Genomic DNA, 13,394 nt, shown 5'->3' with positions numbered 1-13,394 from the left:
GCTTCATGCTGGCACTAGCACCTAGATCTTAGTTTCTTTAGGTCTACCCTGTGACAGTGCATGCGCTCTAGCTTGTGAGAGATTGTGTTCCACACTGCCTTGGAGCTCACATGTTGCTTACCATTTGTGGGCTTCATTGTTACTCTTATTGGGCAGCACATGTCAGCTTTGCTGCTTCTTCTTTCGTCTAGAAGAGCATGGACCATGTACAGATAGCTTCATCTTAATTTGGATTTTTCTGCTGCTGTGATTGAAGTTCTGTTTTTAGGTCTCCTGGCGTTTAACAGCGCGTCAGCGCTGTGTCCGCCAGGAGATCTTTTGTTGCTGACTCTGCTTCCCAGGAGACAGCACCTGGCCGCGCGCATTTCGCAAAAGGCGAACGGCGCAGGCCACGCGCGCGCGAACGCGCTCGCCGTGTCTGTCTCCTGGGAAGCGCCAACATTTACACACCTCTCCCTGCACGCATGCGCACACAGAGACACACACGAGCACACCTACACACACGCACGCACACACACATACAGAGACCCCTCGCCGTCGCATACATACATACAAGCGCACCCCCCCCCCAACCCCACTTACCGCCAATTCTACACTTCTGCAGCCTCCGCGGGGCTCCCCCTCGGCCATGGGAGACCCGTGTGACCAGCACTGCTTCCTCTCCATGGGTGCGTGCGCGCGCGGGCTTCCGAAGACGGAAGTCCCGCCCCACGTAAGTCACGCCCCACGCAAGGTTTCTGTTTCGCGCTATAGCCTAATCCGACCCAGGGGAGGGCTCAAGCAGTGTGGAGAAGTATGTCGTCGTGACACAGCAAGGCAGGATTCACCCACCGTGCCTCCAGAAGGGGGGGGGGGGCATATGGCAGCGGGCAGGGCCAGCTAGATCTGCCAGTGGCAGCTTCTCCTGGTGAATTGCATTGGAAATCTGCCTTTATTGTAAATGCCACTGACTGACACAGGATTCGCAATCCAAAGACGTGGAAATACATTCAGAATAATGTTTAATTGAAATCCGCTCCGTGTGTTATGTTTTTTGGAGCACGTCTCCCTCTGAGGTTATCAGAATTTTGTCAGTGGAAATTCTAGCAACAGTTTTCTTTTAATCAGTAGGCCACAGATAAAGGCAGACCGTCTGCCCATTTGACCGGACATCTGTAACCCTGGGTGACATTGATCCGGTGCTGCCCTGTGAAATTTCGAGTTTTGGTCGGATGATGTTGCTTGATATTTGTGGAGGTTCCTGCGGCGACGTTGTGCAGCTTCTGTGAATCTAGGTCAAATTGGATAAGTGCTGCCAGGTTGTAGATGTGCATGCAGGCCGGGTGCTCCTATGTAGTACTTCTGGATGTTACCTGGGTGTTCCCAAGTGTTAGTTGTTGATAAATCCAAGTGCTAGTTGTGTACATTGCGGGTACTTCCATGTAGTAGCTGTGACTTAGTGCGGTGATGCTATGTGATAGTTATGTATATTGGCAGGGTAGGCCATGTTGTGAATGTTGGTCCGTTGCTACCATGTGATTGCTGTGGATATTGACAACTGCTGTGGCATTCATAGTTGTGGCTATTGGCCTAGTGGTTACGTATGCTAGTTGGGGTTGTTTGAGTGGTAATTCTATGTAGTTTGAATGTTGGTCTGTTGCTACCATGTGACTGCTGTGGATATTGACAGCTGCTGTGCATCCGTAGTTGTGGATATATTGGCCAGGTGATTACATGTGGTAGCTGTGGTTGTTTAAGGGGAGATGCCATGCAGTTCTGATTGTTGGTCTGATGTTACCATGTTGTTGTGAATGTTGTCAAGTGCTTTCATGTGAGTGTTTGCGGAACAATGCCATGTGATAGTTGTTGAAGTTAGCAGGGAGATTTCATGTTGCTGTGGATGTTGGGCGGGTGCTACATTTGAGTTTTTTTGTGTATATTGATTGGTGCTGCCACATCGTATTTGTGGAAATTGACTTTGTTACTTTGTGAATACCAGGACAATGGGGAAGAGTGCCTGTATTTCTGGATGCTGGTTGTGTACTACCATATGAGTGTGAATGTTGGCAGGATCTTCCATGTATTATTTGTGGATGTTGGCGAGATGGTGTCATAAGGTAGCTGTGGATGTTGGATCAGTACATCCAAGTGGTACATTTTTATGTTTGATGGGTAATCTCATGTAGTAGTTGTGGATGTTGGCTGGAACACCATGAGTAGTAATTTTGATATTTGTTAGGTGACCGCTTTGTTTTTTTAAATATAGATATTGGTCATAAATCCAAGCATGCCTGTCCTTTTAAGGCCTCATTATTTTTTTTACCTGTGAGAGGTAAAGGGGAGCCCCCAGAGCCGCTCACATTCCCCAGCGCTGCTCGCTGTCAGGAGCGGGGACGGTGGGGCAGGAAAATGCACCCAAGCAAAACTCTATTGCTCGGTGCAGAGCTGTTCTCAGGCTCACTGGTAAGTGGGGATCATTCCCATGGCCTTTGGCAAAATGGCAGGCGGGATCGTCTCAACGCGAGTTTAAGCTATTGGCATTGGAAATGACAATGCCTTTCATTTATGTTTTAAAAACCAAAACATAAATAAAAGGCCTTGTCATTTGCAAATCATCTTTATACAACAATTCAGAGTTTGATAAAAAATTAATGTAACACATTGTAATATACAATGCCAATAGCTTAAACTTTAAAGCTGGGAGACCTATTGCATTGTAAATGCATGTTCTTCTTGTCATGCAGCTTCTTCCCGTTGGGTTTCTTTGTGTTATTTGTTTCCTCCCACGCAAACACTCCCCTTGTCATTAATGCTTCTTCCCTCCCACCCCCTACCCTCCTGTTTTCTGCGTTGCTTCTTCCCTTCCACCCCCACACCTTCTATTGTCCATAGTGATCTTTCCCTCCAACACTCAGTTTGTCTGTGTTGCCCCTTCCCTCCCACCCTCCAGTTATCTTTTTTACTCCCCCGCACGCACCCACCATTAAATAAAAACCTATGATGTGGCCAGCACTGGCGGCATCATAGCACATTTTAATAAACTTCCTGCGTCATAGCGTTTTAAAAAGAAAATGTATATAGCATTTTTTTTAAAGAACTCCTAGCCATGCGAACAGCAGCCACAGTGCTCTACAACATGACTAAAAGACATTGGCAAAGCATATAGCCCTCACATTAGAGAGACCTAGTGGCTTTGCAGTTGCTTGGTTTTTTTGTGAATAGCCACTCTGACAGTACACACTTTCTCTGGAAAGCGTTATGCCATGGTTCATTTGCCCAACAGAGATGCCCATGAGTTGGATCATACAGTTTGCCTATTTTATTCGGTTTACTGGTTCTTTGTACTTTCAAATGAATATTTCAGAGATGTGACTGGACAGGGCAAAAGGTATAGGCAGTATGTCTTCTTTTTTCAATGTCACCCATTGTTTAAAATGTAACTTTAAACGGTTATATGTTATTACAACGAACTCCGTTGTAACGCATGCCTTTACCACGCATGCGTTACAACGGAATACTATTTTCACGCATAACCTTCTCCACGTTTTTTCCGTGGTGACGTGTTACGTAATAAAAAACGTCAGTTTCCTTCCTCTACGATGCCGATTCCCTGCACTTCTCTAATTAAGGTTAGTGGGTGGTTTTTTTTAGGGGGGGGGAACCCCACCCCCCCTCCACCCCCACCCCCCATTTTTTCATTGTACCCTTTACCACACATGCCTTTACTACGTACCTCGTAGTAAACGTATGCGTAGTAAAGGTTTTCGTTGTAACCACGCATGCGTTGTAATGCATGCGTGGTTAAGCTTTTCGTTGAAACGGCCGCGTTGTAGTGGCCGTTTCCCACTTTAAACACCACACTTTTCAGCTTGAATCTAATTTCACTTTGCTCAGCCTATATCTCGGTCCTCTACCCCCTCCCAAGCCTAAGGTCAATAATCTTTGTTGATGACATACTTCCTTTCAACAACTTGATCACTGCCCTCACAGGGAAATGCTTTGAAATGCTGAGATCCCTGAAGAACATTTTCCACTGCTTGCCAGATTCTGCCCAAATAAATTGTACTCTAGGCACTGGTTCTATCCAGACTGGACTACTGTAATGTCCTCTATTTAGATGTGTCTCAATCCCACCTTAGCAGGCTTCACCGGGTCAAGAACAATGCAGCTCAGGTACTGCTCAATCTGCCTAAGCGTTCCTCTGTCGGTATCGCACTTCTAAGACTGCACTGGCTCCTGGTGAGGCAAAGAATCCTTTTCAAAGCTCCCTGCTAATGCTATATGCTCTGAAGGTCCATCGTATCTTCAGTCGATGGGTAAACCTTATGTTTCATCTTGATCGGCTGAAGCAAAATGGGCCATTATTTCAAAATGTAAAAGAACTAGAATTGGAGGCAGCTCTTTTAGCCATCTCACGCCAAAATACTGGAACTCTCTTCCTCTGGCAATTCAGCAGGTTTCATCTGAAACTCTTTTCAGGGAAAAACTGAAAACCTGGCTCTGTGGGTCTGGTTAAGAACTCATTGGTATCATGGGCAATTTTATCCTCGGGAGCTAGAATCCTAGCACTGGGACACTTCGTTAGAAGTTGCTGTGCGCTCTACAAGACTTATCATATGTGGTGCAAGCGATGCACTCCTTTGCTAATCCTCATTGTAGATTGTATTCTTGCTGTATTTTCTGTCGGCAGAAGCCAAATATGAAACCGACTTAAGACGAGCAATGGCTTAAGTAAGAGGCCTGATCCAAACAAGCCAGTGGCTGAAGGGTTTGCCCCAATACCCACTGTATAAGTATTTGTGCATGCTGATAACTTGAGCTGCAGCAGACAACTGAATCCATTCCAAGACTCGCACACCAAAAAATTGGAAACTTCTATCAGGGCACATTGCAAGCGGGCGCTGCATTTAACATTTGAAAGATAATGTGTCAATTAGGTTTTTAGTACTAAACCACTCATAACGCTTATAATTCCTTCTCTGCTGTAGACATAGACCCTCACTCCTGATGCTGAACCGTATATATGACTCTAAGCTCCCAAACATGACCAACCAACGTGAAGATGCTCGTTTGAGGGGATGTCCAGCCCAAACATTCCCACTTCTGCTGTGCTTCTCTGCTTCCTTTACCTTCTCTGCTCTCCCCAAATCACTCCCCTGAACCTCTTCTCCGAGACCCGGGAAATGCCTGCTCACAGAGACCATTCAAAAACTCCATTAGAGAAATTTCAGCATTTGAAACGTTGTTTTTGAAATAAAGACCATGACAAAAGCTTTTTTTTTTAATGTCTTTCCTACAGATTAATAGCTCAACATTTTGTTTTCGCATTTTTTGTTGTTGCTGTAAATGTTTTTGTGAGGTTGTTTTAAATCCGCTGTTGCATTTTTCTGATTGCAAAAGTCGTTGGAATTTGTTACAGCTTTGATGCATATAAAAAGCATGCCGGGTCCTGTTGTACATATTCTCATGTGGTATCTGAATTGCACTCCACATTAGTGCATCACCTTGGTTAAGTGCTGGTCTCTTGCTTTGTAGGCTGCCTGTCGGGGTTTGAGGAGATCATGAAGCGAGGACGGCTCCCTAGCAGCAGCGAGGACTCCGATGACAATGGCAGTAAGTACACTTGATGTGGTCAGTGTATAGTACATAATATGCGAAGCAGGTGTTGCATTTCACTGCACTTTATTTTTAATACTGAAAGCACATTGGAGGATTCAATTGTCACACTTATTTATTTATTTATTTAGAAGTTTTGTATAGCGCTTGCTAGACCAAAGGGTATCAGAGCGCTTCACAGCATGTACAACATATTTAATTTATACATTGAATTTAATAACGGTGGAGTGTCAGTTGAAGGACTGACCAGGGACTGTTAGATCCCATATATGCGGTTGAGGAAAAGGTCTTTGAGAAGGCTCTTGAATTTTGAAAACAAAGGGATTGTTCTGATGTGGGGTGGGATGGAATCCCAGATTTTGGGTGCATTTCCAGAGAAAGATTTGGCTGAGGTTCTTTGCTTGCGAGATTTTGGTGGAATGAGCAGTAGAGAGCTGGAGCTCCTGAGGTTTCTGGACTGGCCTGCCCTTTTGAGTTTGGCGGCCAGGTATTCTGGTTTACCTGTATGCAGGGCTTTGTGCGTGAGGCAGGCTGTTCTAAAGCTGGCTCGTAACTCCACTGGGAGCCATCTGAGTTCTCTGAGGGCTGGAGAGATGTGTTCGAATTTCTTAATTCCGGAGACCATTCTTGCTGCTGCGTTAAGTGTAGTCTTCAGGGGGGCAAGGTGGGTTTTTGCAGTCCCCGTCAGGGTCGCGATTCCGTAGTCTATTCTGGAGAGGACTAAAGCTTGGGTGGCTTGTTGAAGGTCTTTGGTTGGGAGGAAGGGTTTTATTTTGTATAGTAGTTTTAGGTTGAGAAAGGCACTTTTCGCAGATCTTGAGATGTGTTTCTTCATGTCAAGTTTTGGGTCTAGGGTGATCCCTAGAGATTTCACCGAGTCTGCCAAGGAGAGGTTACCATTGAGGACATCTATCGCTTTGAGCCATTCTTCTATTTGCGGATTATCATCTTTGTTGGAAATGAGTAGTATTTCCGTTTTCTCTTGGTTCAGTTTCAGGTGGTTGGTGGTGAGCCATTCTTGTACCTCCTTGAGCGTGTTGTTTAGTCTCTGGATGTCATCAATTGAGGAGGTTTCCAGATAGAGCTGCGTGTCGTCAGCATAAAGATGAAAGGGGATGTTAGATTTTCTGAGTAGGGAGGTGAGGGGTTCGATGTAGATGTTGAAGAGCTGGGGGGAGAGTACAGACCCTTGTGGAACACCTCTGATGACAGGGTGGGGATCGGATTCGAAGTTTTTGATTTTTACTCTCTGTGAACGGTTGTGAAGGAAGGAAGAGAACCAATGAAGGACAGTCTCTTGTAGACCGGCTCTTTCTTGCAGAACCCTTAGGAGTAGATTGTGGTTGACTGTATCGAATGCGGCCGATAAGTCTAGGAGGATGAGAAGACAGCATTGATCTGAGTCTAGTGACTTGAGTAGATCATCTATGACATTAAGGATTGCCGTTTCAGTGCTGCATCCCTTTCTGAAACCCGATTGGTGGGGGTCTAGGAGTTTAATGTCTTCTAGGTGCTGTGTTAGCTGAGGGAGTACACAGCTTTCCATGATTTTGGCCAAAAAAGGAAGGTTCGAGACCGGTCTGAAGTTGTTCCGATCTTCCGTGTCTAGACCTGGTTTCTTTAAGAGTGGTGTGACTTGCCCTACCTTGAGGCAATCTGGTATGGTTCCAGAGCTCAGTGAGCTGTTGATGATCTTGCACCATATTGGAGCTAGGACTAGCTTCAGGTCTTTGGTCAGGAGAGGCGGGAGCTAGTCTAGGGAGTGGGCTGAGGGCTTGACGTTGGAGATTAGATTGACTATCTCTGTTATCTGAATGGGAATGAATGAAGACCATTGTTTTGGAGATTTCACGGAAGCATTGACAGGGGTTTTGGACAGTTTGCTCTCATTTAGAGAGATGGGATTCAGGCCCAGTGCGAGGTCAATCTTGACGATTTTGTCGTTGAAGAATGTTGCGAAGCTGTCACACCGAGATTTGGATGCCTGAATTAAAGGAGGTATGGATTTTGACGTTTGGTTCCTTATGATATTGAAAAGTTCTTTGGGTCGGCTTTTTGCGTTGTCTAGTGCTGAGCAGAAGAAAGCAGACTTGTTGTTCTTAATGTGGTTTTTGTACGTCCTGCGTGCTGCTTGGAGTTAAACACGATGGGGGTTTGAGGGATTGTTCCTCCAGGTTCTTTCTGCGGCTCTTAAAAGTCTTCTTTCATCGTTGATGTCAGTGGTGAACCAAGTTCTAGAGGGAATGTTCTTGCTTTCTTTGGCTTCAATGGAGCAATTTGATCCAGGGTGAGCGTCATATTGGTGTTGTAAAGAGAAGTGAGATCATTAGTTGAGAGGTGTTCAGTGGAGATGGGGCGCAGCAAGCTGATTCTTTCTTCTAGATCCGCTCGTGGAATTTGTGCTGTATTCCTGACCCATTTGGGAGGGTCTCGTTTGGGAATTGGCTTGGTCACGATCGGATGAGTGATGTGAAAGAGTATTATGTGATGATCTGACCAGTCGACGGGGAGGATGTGATCGATGGAGATAGCCTTGCTTTCTGCTATAATGACGTCAAGTATAGCTCCTCTGTAGTGAGTTTCTTCTAAGCAGTGTTGGATCAGATTGTTAGCTAGAAGTAGGTTTTTTAAGGTTTTAATGAGCGGGTTCTTGGTTTCATTCCACCTTAGATTGAGGTCACCCAGGATTATGTTGTTAGAGTTGCCTAGTGCGCAGTGGGCAATCTAGTCGGAGAGGTGAACCCCAAATTCTGAGGAATTGCCTGGCGGGTGGTATAGAAGATGGCAGAGTGTAGGTCTGGTATCCTGAGTTTTGATTTTGACTGAGAGGCATTCAAAGGAGCTGTAAACACAAAAGGAGATTTCCATGATGGAGATGTAGCTCTTGTGGATGATTGCTATGCCCCCGCCTCTATTCCCCTGCCTGTCCTTGTTGATCATCATGAATCCAGGAGGTACTAACATGTCCATGTTAGGGTAGGAGAGATTGTTGAGCCATGTTTCTGTTATGAATGCTACGTCTATGTCTTGGGAGAGTATAGCTTCCGCTAGTTCGGATGTATGTTTAGAGGCTGACCTACAGTTTATGAGCATGCAGTTGATGGGGGGTGGTTCTTTGAATTCGTTCTTGGACTTTGGGAAGGAGGGCAAGGTGGGACGGGGGTCTGGGGGCTCTCGGACGAGGGTGTCTGCTTCTGAAACCCGTGATTACTTGGATTGAGGATTTAGGAGATGAGTTCAGCGAAGGGTCAAAGGGAGCTGGTGTGTGTATAATTCTGGTTCTTCTCCAAGAGGCTGGTGTAATGCATTGTGAGCGAACGCCAACTTGATTATACTATTTGCATTGTGACGTTGAGGTTTTTGCATTTGTTTTAATGCTGAGCAGATCGTATAAACTATTTGCTTACAGTGGAGGATTCGCTTCAAATTGGCTTAGTCGATTAATGCACAGGTTTCATATACTTTGAAATGCAGTATTTTACGTCTTATTTTAGAACGTACTAATGAAATGCAATAATGACATTAATATGTTAACATTATGGCTATTGTTATTTTAATTCTTTATTTAATATAATATACCTCCTTCTAGGTGTCTTCAACCTAGGCTACTCGGAAATATTTTTTTGATTTGGGGCAAATATTTATTTGGCTTTAACCAGTCATTGTTAATCGCAATATTTAGCAGGCGTTATCTTTACCTTTCAAATGTAGGTTTCTCCCTTCTGCCTTTGTTGCACCCTGTTTCCACTTCTGGCCCTCCAAAAGCACTGAAGAAGGCCTTCATTACCTAGATACAATCCAGATCTTCAGAAACATCGTGTCAAATTTTGCAGGAAACATTGCCAAAAAGTTGAGGAATCTCGATTGTGCATGAATGCTCCCTTGTGCTGAATTTTTCTTGTACCCCCAGCTCAGGTGATTGGCATTGTTTAAGTGCTGCAAGTCAGCCAGGTTGCTTAATAGGGCAGTAGATTAAGGATGTGATTTATTTGCTTTGTAGTGTTGCTACTCGCCCCAAGGCACTCTGAAGCCTGTATAATAGATTATATATTAAATATGGAATGGAACACTGAAGTCGTTAAAAAAAAAATCCAAAGTGGTGAGCGTCACAGATGCAAGAAACGTTGCCACCCTAGGTAATTTATCACCCCACTGATTAGCCCGGTTGCAGTGTATTCATTCGCCTGGCCTAGAGTGATTTTGGGAGATAGAAGTGCTGCACACCTCACAGTACGAGTTGGACAACAAAAGGAGGGGGATGCAGTGGTATAGCATTGTTATTCTATACCCTGGTGGTAAGTCCTCTCACACCTCCTCTATGCAGACGACCAGGTGCTAATAAGCCGCACTCTGATTGGCCTGCAGCACCTTCTGGTGCCACTCCACTGAACATAGCCTAAAGATCAATTTTGTTAAAACAAAACCAATGGCAGTGAACAGCACGAAAAGAAAAGCGTCTAGCTCATACATCACCTGCCATCACGTGGAGTCTGTGTCAAAATGTAAATATCTTGGTATCATTATCGATAAAAAGGGCTACTTTAAACCACAGAAAGAGGCCTTGAAAAGAAAGGGGAATGCCTTGGTCATCGTCCTAAGAAACCTAAAGAAGAAAGTGGCTTGCCCCACTCTAACACCGCTGCTCCAGGTAATACAAGGGAAACCAATATGTGGAAGGGACGCATCAACTCTGGATGGGATCATGGTTGTATCTTACAGAATGATCTTCGTCCTCCCCAAATACACCTCTCCAGCTCAGCCACATACATCAAGTGTTCGTGCAAAACCAAGAACGCAGAACCAAATACACTAAAAACACAACTATGACTGGAACTATTAATCAGGAGCATCTCTCCCGCTAAGACTTTTCTTTACGATTCGGTCACTCAGCTTGGTCTACAAGACCTTTGGAACTCAGCTGCAACTCATGCCAGCTTAAAAAAGAAAAACTGGTAAATAAAACCATCAAATTAGTCTTGTCAATTGAGGACAAGGCAGCAGTGGGCATTTTACCTTCGCTCCTACGCCACTCGCCCTGGAAATGCTCCACCACTATGACCAACTGTGCTGCAAAGGGAAAGGAGATATGGTTCACTTGGTGTGTACCTCCAAAGAGTTAAAGTCTGAGAAAAAAAACATTCTATGCCCACTCTTCAACTAAAGAGGCCTCCAAACATACAGACAAGTGGTATTGGCCTGCTTTCCACCCACGGACACGCAGCTGAACTGTCGCTTTGTGAAATTCCTTAGTAAGGCAGAAAATAAATTTCCCCCTGAACTGGTTGCATGCACCCAGTTTAAATTACTGTTTCTTTGCACATAGGACACTAACTACAACGCCTGTCCTGCACACCCTGATGGCTCCTGCACGGAATTGTCTTTTATTGTTGATGTAACACTATTGGTAATTAGTGCCTGGTGGGGTAAAGCTCCTTTAGTTAAACATATTGCTATCTGCACAGAGGTTACCATAAATGTGTCTGTGCCCTTTGCAAAAAGATTTACAAAAGTGAACTTTGTACTGAAGACTGCCTAGTTTGCACCTTAAGCGTTTAAATGTTTTCTTCAATGTGTCCACATCCCTGAAGTTTAAACCTCAATGTTATGCCATTTTGAACTAAAGATGTCAATGTAATTTAAATATACGTCCGGTTACCACATATTTGTACCAAATTGGAAAATGCTGATTTTGCACATAGGCAGCTTAAATGTCTCTATACACCTTATAATAAGATTTTAACAAAACGTACTCCGCATTGCTGATCGTCTAGGCGGTACTAAGTAGGGGCTACTAAGCCTTTTGATCAATGAACAGCCACAGTTTACAGTAGACAGTGACGCAAGCCAATGAAAAATGTGGGTGAAGAGTGGGCGAAGCTTCAAGTCCCTACTACCCCAATACAGCATGCCTCGCAGAGCAGCGCATGCGCTGCCCAGGCTCGACCTCATAAAAGTACCTCTCGTCTTAGGCAGAGTCATACCTGGCCAGCCCTGTAGTTATGGTTTCCACCCGTCATATGTGATAAGAGGGCACTGTCCCTTTCATCCGGAGCCTTGCATAGCGATTCCTGGTGTACTGGTTGGCAGCTCTGCCTTATACTTTTCCTTGGGGTTGCTGGCTGCACTAAAGTCCTTTGGATTGCCCCGGGGAGCAGCCACAGCACAGGAATCTGCAACAAAGCAGGGAGCCTTAGTGACTTTGGGTTTAGGTATCCCTGCCCGGGCTTTGCTCCACCCCTCAAGCGCGGCTTCTGTGGAGGAGTTGGTGGAGCAGCACACACCCCAGTGCCTCTCCTAAGTTCTCCCAGCCCAACTCCGAGGGCTAAAGGAGAAAGTGTAAGGTGGCATGGGGAAAAGCACTACCTTGCTGACCGATAGCATGTCTTGCAACGTGTAAAGTAATGTAGAATAGATTCATGCTTTCAGATCCCCACCCGCCGCTCACCCCGCCGATTGACTAATAGCACTGTAGCGCGAGGGTGTGCATTATACTCTATTGCTGCAAGGGTTTTTAACCTGTTCTAATTTTAAAAATTGTGTTTAATAATTTGTTGTTACCTTGCCATTCACCGCGCTGACTCCCCGGTCCACCGCAGCAAATTCATGCTGTTTGAGTGGAGGGAGGAATAGCGCTCGCACTTCCTGGTTGTCCCTCGGCGGGCGGCCATTTTCTGAGGGTGACGGTCTAGTCTTCCCTCCCTCCCTGACTATTTAGGGCTTTGAATACACGCGCTCGTGTAGATTGACTAATAGCACTGTAGCGCGAGGGTGTGCATTATACTCTATTACTGCAAGGGTTTTTAACCTGTTCTAATTTTAAAAATTGTGTTTAATAATTTGTTGTTACCTTGCCATTCACCGCGCTGACTCCCCGGTCCACCGCAGCAAATTCATGCTGTTTGAGTGGAGGGAGGAATAGCGCTCGCACTTCCTGGTTGTCCCTCGGCGGGCGGCCATTTTCTGAGGGTGACGGTCTAGTCTTCCCTCACCTCCCAATCTACATATTCTCTGTCCTTTCGCGCAGCGGTGACGCGCAGCGGGAGCGCCTTAGACGCGCCGAAGAGGCGCCAAACAGAAGCCAGTCTGCGCCAGTCCGCGTCCAGACGCTCCTGGCTTCTGGCCCTGGCAATATGGTAGGACGTCGTATTTGCTACAATGCCTCCTCTTTGCATGCATTACGCCTCACTTTTAATCCGCTTTGTTTACACTCGGTCCTTCCTAATATTATAAATGTCGGCTGCAAAACATGCGACTGGTGTTTATCCCTTTTGATTTCATGTAAACATTTTTCCACACACAAAAAGAAAATGTTTCTCCTTAACTGTCGCTCCTTGCCCAAACACCACACTGAACTAGCGCTACTGATTGAGGAGTTCAACCCTGAGGCCCTTTTCTTAACTGAGACATGGCTCCAGCTACAAAATGATCCATCATTAGTATGGGCCACTCCTCAAGGCTACACCCTTAAGCGACTGGACCGCCAGTCAGGTAGAGGTGGTGGACTGGCTATCATCTACAGAGATATTTACAGATATCGTGTCACCTCCTCTACCACACCAGCCTGTGAGAGCCTACATTTCGCTTTGGAACTATCCCCCACTTACACCTTTTCGGGTATTTTAGTCTATCGACCACCTGGTTCCCCCGGCAACTTCATTACTGACATGACGGATACAGCTGCTAACCTGGTGCTCACCGCAGCAAATCTTACTTTGCTAGGTGACCTAAATTTGCACCTAGATGATCCGCTTGATGGCGCTGCTAATAGCCTCCGCTCAAATCTCCAGGCAATTGGCTTG

At 45.5% G+C, this 13,394-nt stretch overlaps 1 protein-coding gene across 3 annotated transcripts in view; it reads left to right on the top strand.

Annotated features, from left to right (window-relative positions):
• JADE1 (jade family PHD finger 1) overlaps window positions 1–13,394 on the top strand; it is a 223,176-nt gene that overhangs the window by 107,015 nt on the left and 102,767 nt on the right. For all 3 annotated transcript variants that reach the window (XM_078676770.1, XM_078676772.1, XM_078676773.1), the window contains exon 2: window positions 5,515–5,592. In XM_078676770.1, the coding sequence (XP_078532896.1) occupies window positions 5,541–5,592 (52 nt within the window). In that variant the 5' untranslated portion in view covers window positions 5,515–5,540. The remainder of the gene's footprint in view (window positions 1–5,514; window positions 5,593–13,394) is intronic.

Source organism: Lissotriton helveticus, chromosome 2_1 (assembly GCF_964261635.1).
Source record: "Lissotriton helveticus chromosome 2_1, aLisHel1.1, whole genome shotgun sequence".
Lineage (NCBI taxonomy): Eukaryota > Metazoa > Chordata > Amphibia > Caudata > Salamandridae > Lissotriton > Lissotriton helveticus.
Note: the sequence above shows the minus strand (reverse complement) of the source record. Positions and strands in the feature narration are given on the sequence as shown.